The sequence below is a fragment of the Tyto alba genome, unplaced genomic scaffold (assembly GCF_018691265.1).
Source record: "Tyto alba isolate M040663 unplaced genomic scaffold, T.alba_DEE_v4.0 Super-Scaffold_2, whole genome shotgun sequence".
NCBI lineage: Eukaryota > Metazoa > Chordata > Aves > Strigiformes > Tytonidae > Tyto > Tyto alba.
Window position 1 is genome coordinate 57923465 of NW_024881282.1, and position 19560 is coordinate 57943024.

A 19560-nucleotide genomic window follows, 5' to 3' on the forward strand; every position below is an offset into this window, starting at 1 on the left:
CAATTACAATAGCTCAAATTGTCAGACGCTACTGTTAGGACAGATTTTACACTCTCAACATTCTGAGCAGCAGATCATACCAGAATAGTCAAACAGTACAGATAACTATGTTGAGGAATAAACTTCTCAATATAATAGCAACTGAATCAATTCCTAAACAGCTTTAATTCAAAATGGAAACCGTTCAAGTCTTGTACCTCAATATGCAAGCTTAAAATTGGAAGGGAGGAAGCATGATACAGTACCTTCAGAACATTTTTTTTTTTCCCCTGATACCATAACAGAACAGAGAAACTGGTCATCATTGCTTCTAGAGAAAGTTTTAACAGGACAGACCTTCCTAAGCAGGTACTATGTGTATTTACTGTCATCCTGCCTCAGGAACAAAGGCCAGCACATGGGAAAGAGCTTTAAAAACCTTCCCTGTGGTGCCAAAGAGCGTGGAGCTGGTGGGGTGGCAGATGGGGAAATTCCCAAGTACTACCCAAAGCAAGCATCTGTGGACAGTAATGGACTATGAAACAAAAGAGCTCTAAGGAAATTTTTTAATAATTTTATTGTTTAAATATCTTCTAAATCAGTGTGGGAAATGACATGAGACAGTGGAGGAAAAATACATGCTCTTTAGAGTCGTGCAACATTATATGGCCAAATTTCTAAGCAAAACAAGTTTTTGGGGGGTTGGAGCAGTTGGTCTTTTTTTTGTTTGTTTTCTTGTTTAAGAGGTTGGGTTTTTTTGGAGTTTTTTGTCTGTTTGTTTTGATGTTTTCAGTTTTGTTTTCTTATTTCAGGTCAGTGCTTGCCAAGCAATTCAATGTAGGCAAAGATTTGTCTAATAATATACATACTGAGCACCTGAAAAAAAAAAAGTTTTTCGTACCATATTTTTAGAGGCATACATGAATTTTATGTTCAGCAAGTTATTACTCTTTTTTCCAAAAGCTATCTTTAAAATAGAAGAACACAGAAACCATGAAGTATCTGCTCGAGGCGCTTTTAAAGCTTTTCAGCAGTATGCCACAGAATGTCATTAGTTCATTAATACTTAAGAGAAAGCAACAAGTACTGTACTGTACTAGTATGTAGTGATTTGATCAACCCTTGTGGTTGACTAACACTATCAATAAAAAGCTGCAAAAGGAAACAGTAAGTTACAGAACAGATTTGTAAGCAGTAATATCTTATGTCAGTAATATTGACACAATACCCTTATTATACTTAGTTTTCTTCTCCTTCTAAATAGCTTAATGAGATCTATAAATCAGAAAAACAGTATATTTTTTTCTATATCAGAAAAAATGTTCTACAAATCGCTACATTTTTAATCTTAAAGTGAAGCAATCAGGTCAAATAGGTTTCATCTGTTTATGTCCCAAAAGTTTTGTAATACTGGTACAGACTTCTGCATAGAAATTTAAAAGAAAACTTAGCATAATACCTCTGCTTTTACTTCTCTCAAGATAAGAGATTATATATATACGAAGAAAAATTTTATTGTACATAATGGTTTTTTTCTTTATTTCTCACTCCTTCCTGTCAAGTATGTAGTTTGCTCAAAATCAGAAAGCCCCAAGTTGACAGACATTTCCTCTTATAAATCATTCAACCATGTAACTATTTTTTTGTTTTATTTTTTTTGGTCAGTTTGCTTCTTCCTTTCACTTTGATTACATTTTACAATCACTGCAATATACATTAATATATCTTGTCTTTTTTTTTAGGCCATTTCCTTTATATATTATAAATAGCACTTACTTGAACATATTTAACAAGCCATGCTATTTGGGTAAATTCCGTATTAAAAATCACACTGCAACTACTGTATGCCTTCAGTTATTTCAGTGATTTAGTAACAGTTAACAGAGTGCACCTCCATGACAAGTCATACTGATTCAGAGTGGTGCTGCTACAACCCTAATCTTCTCAACCTTCCTTGAATCCCTTTTCCCACTCCACTGGAAGCTGGCATTGATACTTTCTCTCAGGCAACCAAACTGGTAGATAACTATCTAGTTGTGGTGGGTTAGCATGCAGGACCAGCTCATTGAAAAGTACAAAGACCTGCAACAGTACAAGGGAGAGGGAAGGACTGGAATAGCACCAGCTTAGATAGGTTTAAACTGCTGTGGAAATAGATTTTTACTGCACTTATTACTTTTATTTATTTATGATAAATAAAACAGGTCCCTTGGCAGAATTTTAGAGTAGCTGGTTAGCATCAGTAAGACTCAAAGAAATACTCCTCCCTCTCCCTGCCCCAAAAATAGACATACATATCTAAGCAACACTGAAAACACAATGTTCTGGCTGTAAGTAATAAATGTAGATTCAAAGATAAATTCTTAAACAGAATACTGTTTAACAGAGACAAGTTTAACAGTAGCTAAAGAAAGTTTTTGAAGAAGATAATTCATCGCTTGTCACGTCAATCTCCTCTGTTAACATAATCCTTTGCCTTACTTAAATAATCTTTGTACAGAATTCTTCGTACAGAATTCTTCCAAAAATGCGCCTAGTAAGATAAAAATTGTGGAACACAGACTGAGTTTACTACCTCACCAAACTTGAATTGGTTTGCCACTCTACTCTGCCCTGGTGAGACCTCACTTGGAGTACTGTGTCCAGCTCTGGAGTCCTCAGCACAGGACAGACATGGACCTGCTGGAGTGGCTCCAGAGGAACACCTCTTGTACGATGCCAGGCTGAGAGAGTTGGGGTTGTTCAGCCTGCAGAAGAGAAGGCTCCAGGGAGACCTTATTGCCGCCTTTCAATACTTAAAAGGGTCTTATAAGAAAGATGGGGACAGACTTTTTAATAGGGCCTGTAGTGATAGTTCAAGGGAAACCGGTTTATAAGCTAAAAGGGGGTAGATTCAGATTAGACCTAAGGAAGACATTTTTTACAATGAGGGTGCTGAAACACTGCAACAGGCTGTCCAGAGACGCTGTAGGTGCCCCACCCCCAGAAACATTCAAGGTCAAGTTGGATGGGGCTCTGAGTAACCTGATCTAGCTGAAGAAGTCCCTGCTCATTGCAGGAAGGTTGGACTTGATGACCTTCAAAGGTCCCTTCCAATCCAAACCATTCTATAATTCTCTAAGTCAACGTATTAAAACACCTTTTCCATTCTACTTCCAAATTGCATAAACATGCTCTCAAACATAATTTAAAAAATTAACTGGGCATACTATATTAGGTAAATTAGGATCTCATTTAACACAATGCAACTGTATATAGTTATATTTCAGAAGAGAAAGACATTTTCACAGCTGGCTGACACAGCACTGTTGCATGTCATGGTGTCAATATTCAGTTCCATTTAAACAAAAGCATTTGTTACCAACTCACAAACTAATACTACAAAGCTTCGTATATGAGGGAAAGAACCCTGTATGTTATGCAAATATATATAAAGAATAAATGTCAAGACTAACATTAGGAATAATCTGTTAGCATGCAAAAATAGCATCACCTTTTAAAAATAACACCAACAGCACGAGATCATGGAATTGATTTATTGATGAACTGTTCCTCAGACACTCAAACACAACAGTAGGTAGAAATGGCATATCAAAAAATCTTCTCTTTGCAACAAAGTTCTTAACAAAAGGATGCCTATGCTGTAAGTAACAGCAATTTTTTTTCCTCTCCTCTACTGAAATCTACAGCACATCTCATTTTGTCAATTAAGTGGGGCAGGGGGGGAAGCAACTCACATTCACATGAAGGAACAACATCTAAGAAAAGCTCATCCTAGTATTCCCACCCTCTCTCAATGGGAATTCAATTCCCTGAAATGTTTATTATATTCAAAATATAACAAACAAGTCCTTGGAGCCTAACAGATGAAGAATTTACCTTCCTAAGGGAAATTATGTACAGGTCCTCTGTGACAATACTCCCCATCCTGAGAAAGCCACGACTACATTCATTAAGCCAATACTATTGGCTGGTTGAGATTTAGTTAAGGTGCCCATCTCAACAGCAGTTGTCTGGACTTGAAGGGAGACTCCCTTCTCTTTTCCTCCCCACTGTCTCTCAGTACCTAGATGTTTTTCAATACATTCGTTAGGAAACCTTTCCAGAATAATCAAGTGCTATCCATGAGAGTTTGCCTCATTATTTCCCAATGTAGCATTGGCTTGCTAGTTTGATACCATCTACCACCTGATTATAATGCTAGCTATAAAACTGAACCAGGCGAGCTTGCTTTTTAAAGTCTTCTTTGAAGTGAGGTGTTAGCAAAGATCCTACAGTGCAGAGACACATAATCTAATCTTCAGGCATGTTGCTCTATCATACATTGTCAATAGAGGAACTCCTTACAGTTTATTAGTATTGTGTAAACATCATTGATAAGAAAAAAGTAACCATTTTCCCAAAATGTGACTTAGTTTTAAGCAAATAATCAAAGTTACTAAAAAATTTAACTGAGTTTGCACACACGATTGAATTTTTCCTTACATGTGTATTGTAACATACTAATAGCTGTAGTAAACAGTTCTCATGCAACACCAGTGTTAAAAAAATGATGACACCAATTTCATAAGACAATTTACAACCTTACAAAAACTGCAGTGGGAAACAGTTATACACACAAAAAGACATAGATCCTTAAAACATAATATAGCTTTTGATCAAAAGCAAGTTAAACACATCGTAACAGTTGAGAAGTACCAGGAGGAAAACTTTTAGGTTTTTTGTTACCAAATTTGGTGTGTTTACTGTAATTGTTGTCAAATATTTACAAGTGAATTTACTACCTGGTTGTTCTTTATTCAACAATAATTGCATAAATACAGGCTGGGCAATGAGTGGATTGAGAGCAGCCCTGCAGAGAAGGACTTGGGGGTATTAGTGGATGGAAAACTGACTATGAGCCAGCAATGTGTGCTCACAGCCCAGAAAGCCAACCGTGTCCTGGGCTGCATCAAGAGAAGTTTGGGCAGCTGGTCAAGGGAGGTGATTCTCATCCTCTACTCTGCAATCATGGGGCCCCACCGGGAGCAGCTCTGCATCCCCCTACTGTGTCCAGCTCTGGGGACCCCAGCATTAAGAAGGACATGGACCTGTTGCAGCGAGTCCAGAGGAGGCCACGAAGATGCTCAGGGGGCTGGAGCACCTCCCTCACAAGGACAGGCTGAGAGAGTTGGGGTTGTTCAGCCTGGAGAAGAGAAGGCTCAGGGGAGACCTTATAGCAGCCTTCCAGTACTTACAGGGGTCTAAAGGAGAGATTGGGAGGGACTCTATCAAGGAGCATGGTGATAGGATGAGGGGTAATGGCTTTAAACTGAAAGAGGATAGAGATTTATATTAGATATAAGGAAGAAATTATTTCCTGTGAGGGTGGTGAGGCACTGGATCAGGTTTCCCAGAGCAGCTGTGGCTGCCCCCTCCCTGGAAGGGTTCAAGGCCAGGTTGGACGGGGCTTTGAGCAACCTGGTCTGGTGGAAGGTGTCCCTGCCCAGGGCAGGGGGGTTGGAAGTAGATGGTCTTTAAGGTCCCTTCCAACTCAAACCATTCTATGATTCTATGAATAATTCAGGCTGGATTTTTAGGAATATAAAAATGTTCCTTGGGAAGAATATAACAACCTGTCTTTAGTCCAAAGAATACTTTGTCAGTCCTTTTGAATCACAACATAGAGACCACATTTAAAAGTAACTGAAACATTTGAAAGGGACCAAAGTATAAGAAATGCCATACACACAGAAACAGACTGAAATTACTTATTTGTAGTTATGCTTTTCAAAAACAAGCTTACCTAGTTCTCTCTTATGGCTCTCAGCAGAGTTAAAACCAAGATTTAGAACTGTTCTATGTTTCACATAAAGGGTAAGCTCTACTGCATGAGGCTGTATATTTACAAGCTCAGCAGGAAAAAAAAAAATTAGATAGTGGGAAGTTCTGCTAATTTGATAATTTCCATATATGAGAAATTTTGAAATGTTTGGATTAAAAAAACAAAGCTTCCATGACACCATTCCAAAATGAAATACAACAGTAAGACCCTCTGTTACCAGTAACAGTTAAAGGAGTCTTCCACCAGCTGGGGGGGGTGAGAGGGGGGAAGAAAAAAAAAGAAAAAAAAAAAAAAAAATCACAGCTCAGACTTCTGTGGGAGGTTTCAGGGTCCTGGCTCATTCTCAGAAATACTGGCACTGACCTCAAGAGCTCATCAGGAGAAATGGTTAAAAGAAAAATAAATTATATGATCAATACAGCATATATTATGACTTTGAACTAGTCCTTATCCTGAGATGGAACTTGCATAAGCAATTAAATCAGAGTTCTGTGACATCCCCTAAAAGAAACAAAATCATCAGTAAGCAATTTCTGAAAGCAAGAATTTTTTTTTTAACTATGGAATAAGAAATTCTGCAAAGGAATAGAAGAAAACAGGCCTTCCATAATAATCACAGTCAATAGTTATGTGAAGAAAAATATTTAAAAATTAAAAGCAATCACTCAATAACTGCAACTAGCTGCCAGTAACAGCAACATTCAACTTACAGAATACCCCCACAATTAGCTGAAACTTGAAAAAAAAAAAAAAAAAAAAAACAGTTGAAAACAAAAGGAATTTTTATTTCCTCCCCATGTTTTTACATTGTAAGGTGGGGGCAAAAAATTCTACAGTTGAAACCCTGTCTACCAGTCTTTCCTCCCCATTCTCAAGTGACAAATATTTCAGAAGTGACAGCAGTCTTGCTTTGAATGACAATTCTAGTATAATTCTAGATACAAACAAAGCAGGTCCCACCAACATAAAAAACAGCAGAAATTCAGGTTGACATATTAGTCTTGGTAAGAAAACAGACAGTGTTCACATATACAGTTTTAAGTCTCGAGATTCTAACTTAAATGGAGGAAAGAGATTCATCACAACAACAAAACCAGACTTGTCTGAATTTAAACTTTTTAACTTTCGATTCATTGGCCTGCAACAGTGGACAGTACTGAACTGTTCTTAACTATACATAGCCATCAGTACAGGGCAGTTTTAAAACACTAAGTGGTATCTGCATTAGAAGGTTCAAGTTCTTAAAACCTATTCAAAATAAAAACCTGTGATCCAAAGGTACTCAAAGCATTAGTAATACAATTAGACATATATAATTTTGGCCAAGTAACAAAAATCAAATTATAAAACATAAATCTTATTTTGCAGACAAATTGCTTGTCCAAAGCACAAAAGGGTTAAAGAGGTGGTGGAGCAGAAAACAGCCCTCAAAGAAAATGTTGCAACTACTGAGTCAGTAAGACTGCTGCATAAGACATGAAGTGTAATATGAAGTCATTAAATATTACGTGTAAACCAAAATTTACTTTTGAGTTATCGATTACCTATTATCTTGTTCCAAAAAGTTCTAGCTCCCCCCTCCACCCCTCCAAAATATGATAAGCCAAAGTAAACTAATTTAGCTAGCAGCCTAATACATTGGGTCTTCTGAACTACAGATTTCACAGACAAGTTGTATACAGGTATAATGAATCTACCACAATGACCTATTATAAGAAAACTGTAATTTCATATACGAATAAACAAGTTGCTCTAGCAGTTCGTGTGAATACCTAAGAGGTTCAATGTTCTGGCAGATATTTTAGTTATTTATTTATTAAAAGAAAAAGGCATGTGCTAATGAATATGATTAGAAATCTGCTTATCAATCTCTGTGAAAAACAAGACCATTTTCTTTGGGTGTCTGCCATATTTATTTCCCTCCACACTTTTTTTTTTTTAAATGAAAAATGAGGTTCTCGTATGGTATCCCTTAAGACCTGTCAAATATTGCAAGAGAACAGCAGACTTATGTACATTTTTAGCACCATCCCATAAATCCCTTTGGCTAAGTTTCTTTTCTATAAGTAAGACAAAGATCAGTTTACATTACAAGAAAGCTTAAATCCAAAGTGTAAAGACCTCCTACAATATAATACGCTGTTTTAAATGAGTATAAAATATTTAAACAGGTTCACTGTTTAATTCATTAAAAGAATATGTACAGGGGCAGGGCAGATGAGAAACATGCTACCCCCTGTAATTCAAAGGTGATTACACAGTGATATTGTAAAGATAACTGCCTTGGCATATGACAGATCTGAGCCCTCAATATTAAATCCTGCTTTACTGAGAGAAGAGTCAGTGACCTTTAACTTACCCCTGGAGACTCTCTCATGAATGGCTTTGGTTTAAAATAACCATTCTTGCCAAAGAACAATTTTCTTCTTAATGTACAATCTTCAGACCACTCCTCTAGGGAACATCCTGACCTCAGATACTGCACCTGCAAGGTGTGAATCACCAAATGGAAGAGTAGCTCAAGCAGATATCAGAAAGCCACAATTGCTGGGCTCCTATCCCCCACCTTGCTACCAATTTTCTCCATGGCTTTCAGTAAACACAATCTCACTGTGAAGGTTTATGCATCTACAAAAACTGGAGTATATTATGCTTTACCACCCTAAAGAGATAACTAAGTTTAACATTAAAAAGGCCATGTGACATTTTCAGAGGAAAGGTAACGTACCATTGAGTTAGAAGATTTCCAAAACAAAATATAGAACTGTCTGATCAATCTTAGTTGTTCACAGATCACTATTTTACAGGAAGTTTCAACATTGACAGTTTTCTTTCATTTCTCACATCAAAATTACTTTCTTATTATTTCTCTTTACTACAGAATATTTCCTGTCCACTCCACAGATAAGTAGATCTGGTTTATACACACAAATGTGTTAGTAGTAAAGACTGGACTAAGACTTCTACTTAATTTCACACACGACATGGAAAAAAAACCCCAACAACCAATAAACAAAAGAACACATGTAGTAGCAGAATGTTTCCTTCATTAACAAAGGAAAACTTCTATCAACTGCTTGAGAGGAGATATTAAAAATGTCCTGTGTGAGCCGCTTCAGTAGTTTATATTTTATGAACCAACATTACTATTGATGCAGAGTACTTTGTCTACAAAAAGAGTACCTTGTTTTACAAAAATCTGGACCTTGGATAATTTTAAGGATCAAATTTAATGCATGTATAGCTGGGATTTACAAGTGCGTCATTTTGTAATTTCTCTTTGAAGATGAGTCTTACCCATCTTAAGTTGCCAAGTTTTGCATATTTCACATCTTATGAACTCAGTTTGGCTGGAAAAAAAAAGAATGAAGTAATGCTCTGTGCACTCAAAAGGATTAAAATTTGGTATGACTAAAGTGAACAGCAGCTAACAAACTTCTAAAGCATTTCACACTGAAAAGTTCATCTGACTTCATAAAAATTAACTTCTATGAAAAATCAATTGCTTTGAGAGCCCATACAGAAGTATTGTAAAATTTGAGTTCTTCAACACGTAACAGTACAGTTCCCTGCAATTTTTCAAAAAAATCTGACACGCATAAAGTAATTTGAGTGCTTTGAATAAATTAGTTTGATATATCACTAAAGACAAGTAGGAACACAGCCCCAAAAGTGATCAACATCAGTAAAAGATAAACATAGAAAGAAGTCATGTGTTATTTGATCTCCGCTCTTCTCATAATTCCCAAGTTTCACAATTCTCACAGCATCAGTGACCAAGACATTAAAACTGTCATCATATGTGCAGAAAATCCTCTGTTCTCCAAAGTAAAAGATTCTGCTTTGATGTGCAATTCTTTATACATGCCAATTAGGCTTGAACCAAGAGGTACTTCAGATCCAACTAAAACTGCAGGGTTACACAATTCACATCAGTTCCTGGAGTTCACAAATCCAGTAAGAACTCCTTCGGTGAGAATAGGAGAAAAAGGGCTAGGAACTCATTTTGAAATCTATGCCCAGCACATCCTCTGAATTACTTTATTTTTTACATATAAAAAATATTACCATAAAGAAGTCATGGTCAGGAGAAGAGCTGTTCACTAAGCGTAGTATAAAACAAGGCTAACAACTCTAAAAAATTGAGTGGTCAAGGAAAGAGCAGAAGGATCAGTAATGCTCTGCTCAAGGATAGACTACTGCCAAATGACAGCTGCTTGGAAACTGGAGCATAACTCCATAAGAAGAAAGAAGGCAAGGAAAAAAGACAGCTAAGCCAAGTGGTAGAACCTCAACAATCCTCTTGTCACTCATGAAGAATTGCTGCTGGTTAGCAGACACATCACAGATCAAGCCACAGCTATGCAACTGCTAAGCAAGTACGTACTTCCTATTTTTAAGGAAAAAGCAAGAAGCTTAGGAAAAAAAAAATCCACAAAGATAAAAAAAAAAACACTCCCAAAAAACCTTAACAGACAGTTTCTTCAACATAGTAACCTTTCACCCTCCTAAATTCTGTACCATTTAAGGATTTCTGATATTCCAGATAAGCAGCTTCTTTTACTTTGGGAGAATCTTGATTAAACATTTTTCAGCAATCCAAAACAAGATGGGGGAACAAACATTGGAAAGAGGTTAGAAACTACTTTTTAACAGTTAAGTTGCCAAAAATATCACAGCAGGAAGATGTGAATGATTAATGCTTAAGAGGAAATGCTAAACATAATGTTGACAACAACTTCTTACAGCACATTTTTAGCTGCTGAATGAGTTTTTAAAAATACTCAAGAACACTGATTATATAGGTCAATAAATGAGCTATTCTTTTTAGAATTTACAGTCACTGTACTGACTATGAAAACCCATTAACTTTACAAGTCTCCTGAGTGTCTTTAGCTTCACAAATCTAACTTTGTACTATGTTTTAGCCATGTTCCATGCAATTTTTTAAGAAGTACTTCTGGTTAAGTACATCTCAAATTTACTACCTCAAAGAAAAAAAAAAAATTATATGTACTCCAGAAGAACTTACCCAAAATAATTTTCATCATTTCCAAAGACAAAGCATTTTTACATATAACAATTATTTAATCTCATGTTTTCTAGTGCAAATGTCTTTGAAATGGAAAGTAATTAGTGTTTTCACCACAGGAGACAAGATATACCATGTACTTCGATTTCCTCTGTTGAGATCCACTATACAAATCAATAGTGAGCAATATGCAAAAAATTATAATGAATTTTATTACCAAGGATATAATGCTACAAGAATTTAGCAGTCTGATCACACAATTTTACATCCAAGGTTATTTACTCTTCCCATACAATCAAACTTCTGATATGCTAATGCATATTTATATAATAAATCAGTAGAGCTTCATTCAATTGCAAATACATTCCCATATCCTCAACTGAACCAAGTATCTTTATGAAGTTCTTCCATAGTGTTATTGCAGTTGTATAACAGTTACATATTCTGAAATATATAATAAAGACTCACATGGGACTATCACCTACCACGCAACAGACATTTTTAAAGCCTTCAACAACACGAGCTTATATTTTATCCTCACATTCTGAATGCAAGGAATCAGGGTGCATTTAAGACAATCTTTTTGACCACTGGGTGCCACTCTTGTTCTGTGTAAAATAAGCTGCCTAGCACTACCTCAAGTCTTCTCGATCTTTTTTTCTCTTTTCAGCTTTAAACAATTCTGATTCGTCTAAAGTTGGAAGTTGTATGAATTTTTACACAAGTTTCTATCAAACACATACTACTTTCCAGAACCCTTTACTGTTGCTTCTAGCCTCAAGAATGTAATTTTGGGAAAAGTCTAGTACACACAGACCTTTATGGCATATGAAAAATTTTTTTTATGGTGAAGTTAGTACATAACCTAATTATGCTGTACCTAAATCATCACATTCAAAGGAACAGACACCTATTGCAACAGTGTAGCACTGTATCACCATTGCTACTAACAGCTTCATATGGAGTTTGCAAGGCCTCAGGACTGAGACTTTGAGCAAGCTTGTCAGGCTTGCTCTGAGCTTTTCTTGACCTGCCTGAAAACTTTTTTTTACCTTGGTGCAGGTTTAACAGCAATTTTTCTAACTGACCACGTGTCTGTAGCTAACTTGGTTAACTTCTGCTTATCTTTGTATGGTACAACCATAGTTTTATATAGACAGCAGTAACAAGGAGTTATTCCATGCAGAATGGGATATTTATGACTAAAACCATTAAGTATAGCGAAACACTGGCCTGGTATAATAGCAGACACCTTGATAAGTAGAAATACAGGATGTGGCATATAAAAAGTACAGCCACGAGACAACATTCTTAGATTAGATTGTTAATATTTCAGTATACTAACAATTAATTCTTATCTGAATATTTAAGGTGAGTTTCATCCTTGTCCATAAATTCTGAGTGTAACATTATCCTGTGTACTTTATTTATCATATCAAATAACCCCGTATCAAACATCCTTGCAGGCATAGGTATGTTACCACCCTACTGTTTAATACTATTCCTTACGTTTCATAGATAGGAACCTGAGGTACAGCCTAAGAAGTGCTCACAGAAATTAATACAGTATATGGCGGAAATACCAACTCCTCAGTCCAGTTGAAAAAACAAAGAGGTCAGAACAAGGCTACGGTGAACTTCATAATCCCATTATCCACCCCAGCAACCTTTAAAATAGCACAGGTATCTTTCCACTGTATTGTAGCCCCAATGTACTGCAGTCACAGAAGCAAATATTAGACCAAAGAATTCTCTGAAGTCATGTAAAAAGCATGACTGACCAGGGAGATGCACTAAATTATTTACAGTCTCAGGCTAATATCCTAAAGATGCTATCATTATGCCTCCTATCCTTATTAAACAAATGCTAAAATAGAGACTTTCACATTGTACTATTTATTTAATTTGTATTTCAAACAATACAACTATAATCCACTTTTCCACTATCATCTTCTACTTCAACAGATGTCCTTTTCCCACATCCCTCTCATTTCATCCTGCTTCACAAACTGTTCTGACATAAAGAAAAATGCCCTAGATAGTTCCAGCCTATGCATGGCACTCCTGTAAATTCTTAAAATACCTGTATTCAGGCTGCCGACTTATAGGATGATCATCCCTTGGCCATCTGTATCCTGAGTCATCCTGCAAAACATACATGTAAAACAATTGTGTGACATGTGCCTCCACATCAGATGTGAGGTACCGTTAGCTGCCAAATTGCACTTATTTACTGCAAAACTAAAGCAGTTAATGGGCTAAAATAAGGTATTAATCATTTACAGCAAAGTTCCTCTCAGTTTGTTCACTCTACCCAATACCTCTTATTTTCTTCTTCTATTAATAGTAAAGAGAGCAACTTTGGAATGCTGTACATAAAAACTACAAAAATTTCCAAACTATATATATGAGCCCTGACCTAAAAAAAAAAATCAGTTTTCCTCACTGAAATGTAAATTATCACTAGCTTGAAATTACAGAAGTTAAAACAGCTGGGTTGGAAGAGGCAGCAGTAATGACCTTTCAGAGGCATCATAAATTTTGTACTTAAACGTAGTTACTGGTAAAAAAAAAATGCATTCAATATCATGACAGAATTTAAATAAGTGAACAACTGCGTGAATTAGAAGGACAGGTAGACAACATTCAACAAGCTGCATGTGCTTGTTAAATAGATTTTGCAATCCTCCTATTCATAGAGGACTTCTGGCCACTTTTGTTTTCCCAGTTCAGACTGAGCTTTCTAGAGCTGGACAAGGGCCCTTTTCTAAGTCAACAGCATAGCTAGGAACCATAAGCAGCAGCAAACAGGTGTTACCATATAATCATAAGAGTCTTAGAGGCACAGTAACTGTAAAAAAAAAAAAAAAAAAAAGCAATTATCAAAGCCTAGATGTTTTTTTCTATTCATTCCATTTCAGTTTATGAGAACAGCAGTAATAGCAACGTTCTGTTTGAAATAATACTTTAATAGTTCAGTATTCAAGCATTAATAAGAAGATAAACATCATAAACATGCGAGAAGAATCACCTTACGTACACCTCGGTGTGGAGGGCCACTTCTTCGCTCGTGGGCAAAACTGCGTCCCTCTTCGTAGTCCCTGTACTCAGTGTGACTGTAATCATCATACCGACTGTAACTCCCATCCCCAGGTCTTTCAAGCAGTGGTGGTTTCTTGGGCACAATGTTTACTACTCTATGGTAACCATCCTAAACCACAAAATAAATAAAAATCATATTGCTTTTAAAAGCTGGAAATCTGTAGCAAATACACAAAAGTAAAAAACTCAAGTTATTTCTAAATATGAGACTAACTCTTAAAGCTCAAATAGCACAAGGGAACAAGAAATACTAAAAATAATGCCAGTCTGATGGTGGAATAACTTATTCAATCTAATTGGACACCATTCAGATGCAATCCTTAGGTGTTAAAAGTTTAATTACAGGGAGAAAATTTTCAACACGGTTTCTTTTGCAAGTTTAAAGCAGTAGCATTAGCTACTTTCTAAGCATCAGCTACTTGCCTTTTTAAGCATTAGCTACATATATTTCTCAGAGACATTTATATTAACTTAGGAATGCAATAAAGGAAGTCACAGCTGTAGTACCTGTAAAATAAAGAGCCCATTTGAAAATACTATCCATTTTTTTAATGTCAGTAACATCCTCCGCAGTATGGAGATTACAGTGAAGACAGTCCTTGGTTCTTAATCTGAATAAATAAGCGCCCTCTCAAAACAATGCAGTAGGTGATTTGAGGATTCAAGTGACAGAGTTTTAACACTCAGTTTTTCTTTTAACACAAGTTCTGAATAGCTTTTTTGCTACAATGCAAAATTAATTTATTATATTTCTTTCAAATGAATTGGTAAATGGTGCATGACATTTTAAGAAATCCTTTGTTTATTAAGCAGAAATTGCACTCTTGCAAAAGATACAAATTCAAATTTCTGGAACCAAGTATTATATAAGCCAACTGCAAATAAAAAGCAAATAAAAACATGAATGCAAGACCTTGTGTTTTAAGTCTTCTTCCTTTAGCAAGATATTTTTTCTATGGTGCTTAAAAAGATAAGCTATAAATGCATAGACTTGAGTTAGCACGTGCAATTTGGAGGGGGAAGAAAGATATTCAAACTCATTTTTATTAATAGTAGCAAAAGCCACAATCCAACGCACCCACAGTTTTTGTAGGAAATATCACTAAATTCACAATCTGCTAAATATTTATCATGCAAAAAAAAAAAAAAAGCTAGTTCTGATTTCAGAGACCACCCAACAAATTCACTAGAGGGCAATCCAAAGCCAGTTTACAGCCACACTGATGCAAAGTACAGACTACACACACATTCATACACAGTCACAATGCTTGATCTACCCTCACCTCATTGAGCATGCTCCACCTTTTTTTTTTTTTTTTTTTAGTTAGGCATCTTACAAAGATGTACTCTGAAGTGAAAATAAAACTGCTCTCTGCTTTATTCTTACCCAGAAGTCCCCATCATGTAACTATACTGACATTCAGAAGTATGGTTATATCAAAGCTCAAGGTGTACCCACTCACAGTGAATTGTGCCAAGTGCTTACAACTTCATGCTGTTTACCAGGATCTGAAAGCATGTGTTTCTACTACAATCTACACTTGATACCTAATTAGCATCCGGTTTAGGTTAAGAGAAGCCTCTTGCTCTCTAAAACAAGACATACTTCATTTGGTATCATTGGCATGTCTCAGTTCCAACGTATTAAGCTATCAGTAAATGCTAAATATGTTCACAGATTGAATAAATTAAGTCTGTTTTACTTGTCTACTCAGAAGTCACACCTCTGTATGTGGACACAGACGCAATGGAACAGGCCTACAAGGACAGAAACTGCCTGTCAAATATCTTGACCTGGCAGAGCTGACAGAAAGAGCTTCATATCCATTTTTCAGTAAGGCAGACAGACACTGGACCCTGGTTCGCTCAACTACTGGGGGTGTTGTTTTATCATAGAATGGTTTGCATTGAAAGAGACCTTAAAAATCATCTAGTCCCAATGCCCCTGCCACGGACACCTTCCACCAGACCAGGTTGCTCAAAGCCCCATTCAACCTGGCCTTGAACACTTTCAGGGAAGGGGCATCAACAGCTTCTCTGGGTCACTACACTCCCTAATAAAGAATCCCTCCCCATCCTTCCTGTAGCCCCCTTTAAGTACTAGAAGGCCACTTGAGGTCTCCCTGGAGCCTTCTTTTCTCCAGGCTGAACAACCTCAACTCTCTCAGCCTGTCCTCGTGAGGGAGGTGCTCCAGCCCCCTCTGATCATCATCATGGCCTCCTCTGGACCAACTCCAACAGGTCCATCTCTTTTTTATGTTGGGGGCCCCAGAGCTGAACGCAGCACTCCGGATGGGCTCTCACCAAAGCACAGGAGGAGAATCTCCTTCCTTGACCTGCTGGCCACACTTCTCTTGATGCAGCCCAGGATACGGTTGGCTTTCTGGGCTGTGAGCACACATTGCTGGCTCACAGTCAGTTTTCCATCCGCTAATACCCCCAAGTCCTTCTCTGCAGGGCTGCTCTCAATCCACTCATTGCCCAGCCTGTATTTGTGCTTGGGATTGCCCTGACCCATGTGCAGGGCCTTGCACTTGGCCTTGTTGAACTTCGTAAGGTTTGCATGGGCCCACCTCTCAAGCCCGTCAAGGTCCCTCTGGATGGCATCCCTTCCCTCCAGTGTGTCAACTGCACCACACAGCTTGGTGTTGTTGGCAAACTTGCAGAGGGTGAACTCAATCCCACTGTCCATGTCACTGACAAAGATGTTAAACAGCACCGGTCCCAGCACCGGCCCCTGAGGAACATTACTTGTCAGTGCTTTCCACTCAGACATCAAGCTGGTGACCACAACTCTGAGTGTGACCATCCAGCCAATTCCATATACAATCAGTGGTCCATCCATCAAATCCATGTCTCTCCAATTTAGAGACAAGGATGTCATACGGGACAGTGTCAAATGCTTTGCACAATTCCAGGCAGATGACATCAGTTGCTCTTCCTTTATCCACCAGCACTGTAACACTGTTGTAAAAGGCCACCAAACTCATCAGGCACAGTTTGGCCTCAATGAAGCCATGTTGGCTGTCACCAATCACCATGTGCCCTGGCATAGTTTCCAGGAGGACCTGCTCCAAGGTCTCACTGGGCACAAAGGTGAGACTGACTGGCCTGTAGTTCCCCCAGTCTTCCTTTTTTCCCTCTTTAAAAATGGGGATTATATTCCCCCTTTTCTAGTCAGCAGGAATTTCACTGGACTACTACAACTTTCCAAATATGATGGCTAATGGCTTAGCCACTTCATCCACCAGCTCCCTCAGGACCACAGTTTTGCTGCAGATTGATAATACTGATTATGAGCAGTGTACTCTAGTTACTCTATGCCCAGTTCCAAACACATGTAATATAAAGCTATCAATGAACTATCTAGTTACTTCTTGCATTGAAATGAGTATATCACATCTTTTAAATTGTTAAGTAAATTTTCATAATGCATATGCCCTGCATTGTTCCTGGGCAGCTTGAAAGATGACTAAAAGAATTTTGGAATGTCACTGTTACAATTCTTGAATTAAATTAGCATTGTGTTAGTCAAGTCAGGCACTGATTGAAAGAAGAAAAAAAATTCTGTGAAAATACATTCTGCATTTTCTCATGTCCTATTGTTAATAAATATTTGGGAGAAGCAGCTGACTAAATACCCTATGCAAACTTATCTTATGTCCAGTTTGCTGAAAAAGCAGAAATTTTGTTGTTACCTGTAAAGAGAGTTAAAAATATCACAGAGCAGCCAAACGCTAATACACTACTCAATAGAGAAGACTATGTAACTAGTTACCAAGTTACCAACACTGGTACACTTCCAAAACAAGCTGGAAATATGGTAGAGAGAGCCCAGAACGTACACTAGATCTGCTAGGCTTTTATTCCAACATTTAAAAGAATTAAGAGAAAAGCCAGGTAACAGGCATAGGTATCTGAAAATTTATTTTGTCATATGGACATTGCATAGCATGTAAATAGAAATATCAAAAAATTCTTAAAGTTATATTTAAGGTGTAATAGCTCAAAAGACAAAGCTACAACCTGTTTTCTTTCTTCTTTAGAGATTTCAGAGATAAGTAAAAAAATGAATGATTTTACCCAACTCTTTGGCACAGAGATTTTTCTAAAAGCATTCTAAAGTTATTCTACAGCAGAGTAAGCATAGCATCTGCATTTGCTTTTGCAAGCATAACATACAGTAGAAGTCTCCATCCCTACAAAGTAGAATTCCAATTGACACTCTTCTTGATATGCATTTCCCTTAAAAGGCTCTAAAACACAATTTCTTTAGCAAAGATGTATATTCAGCATTTGTTATAAACACTTCCTTCTATACTTTCAGCATCATAATAAAAAAACTGCATCACTGACAAGAATACTGAAAGGAGTCATTTTACCACCTCAAATCACTTCAAAGATGTATTAACAAAAAAAGAGTCAGGAAAAATACAACAAAATACAACCCTTTGGTTATCCAGGATTTTGTAAAAATCCTGTAATAACAAATATTTACACCAGAAAACCTTACATTAAATCAAAATACAAATATTCTAACACACTTTTAATATATCAAAAAAAAAGTTTAATTTTGTAGGCCTCCCATTATCTCTGTGCAGATGCATTTCATAGATTCTTGGCTTAAATGAGCAAGAATGGAACTTGGAGTATACTAGGAACTTAAGTGTGTCCATAAATCCAGCCCTTATGGTACAAGTCATGGTATACAGGCATAGTATAATGGTATAATGCTAAAGAAACATACTATACACTTACATCAGGATGAATCCTTGGAGGGAGGCGTTCTCTTGGAACTCTTTCATAGTCATATCGTCCTTCAGACCACATCTCATCCCTTCGATATGCCACTAAAGATAATAAAAATCCAATTAGCCCAAACCAGACTCATTATGAATAGACAACCATAGAAATAAAGGTTCCTGGACTTCTCCCAATATAATGTATTATGCACAAGCCCTGTATATAGATTTACTTTTAAAATAGCTAATTAAAGTGTATCTAGTTATAGAAAGTAATTAATGAACTTCAAGCAAAAATAACTCCCAGTATGTGCAAGAACAACTGAAAAACTGGAAATTAGTGCAATATCTTCAGTATAATTACAGGACTTACAGATACTATAAACAGCTCAAATTAAATATATGCTTATTGAAAATACCAGCTGCATATATAAATTCATATACACATACCTTACAGCAATTTTTGTTATTGCTCTGCTAAAATAGAGGACTTTCTTTAAAAAAAGAGTTCAACTCCTACTTAATACATTGAAAACTTTCACTTTTTCAACAGAATATAACAACTTTGAATTATTTCATCATCTCAACCATCTGGAAAGAGGTCAAAACACAATACATCATTCAGTTAGTACAAAGCTCTGTGTTTTTAAATACATGAATGAAAGGCATTCTTTACATGCAGATTTTTCCTATTTCAAACTGGCAGCCAGCAGAACACAAACTCCTCTTCCCAGGGACAGGTGACTTTCAATGTCAAAATTAGTAACTAAATGCTGGTGGAAATAAACCCCCCAACATAGGAGATTCTAGTCATGCTGTGTTAGACAACACAAACTTGAGGAGCTGCAAACCTTTTTGATGATTATAAAGGTGACAAATTA

General features: G+C 36.8%; 1 protein-coding gene across 3 annotated transcripts in view; it reads right to left on the reverse strand.

The window, feature by feature from the left end:
• The window catches only part of PPHLN1 (periphilin 1), a 72710-nt gene that overhangs the window by 47329 nt on the left and 5821 nt on the right, over positions 1-19560 (reverse strand). For 2 of the 3 annotated variants that reach the window (XM_042792088.1, XM_042792087.1), the window contains exons 4-6: positions 18696-18787; positions 13867-14046; positions 12919-12980 (exon numbers count right to left, since the gene is read on the reverse strand). In XM_042792088.1, coding sequence (XP_042648022.1) covers positions 12919-12980; positions 13867-14046; positions 18696-18787 — 334 coding nt within the window. The remainder of the gene's footprint in view (positions 1-12918; positions 12981-13866; positions 14047-18695; positions 18788-19560) is intronic. The other variant, XM_042792089.1, reaches the window with a different exon arrangement.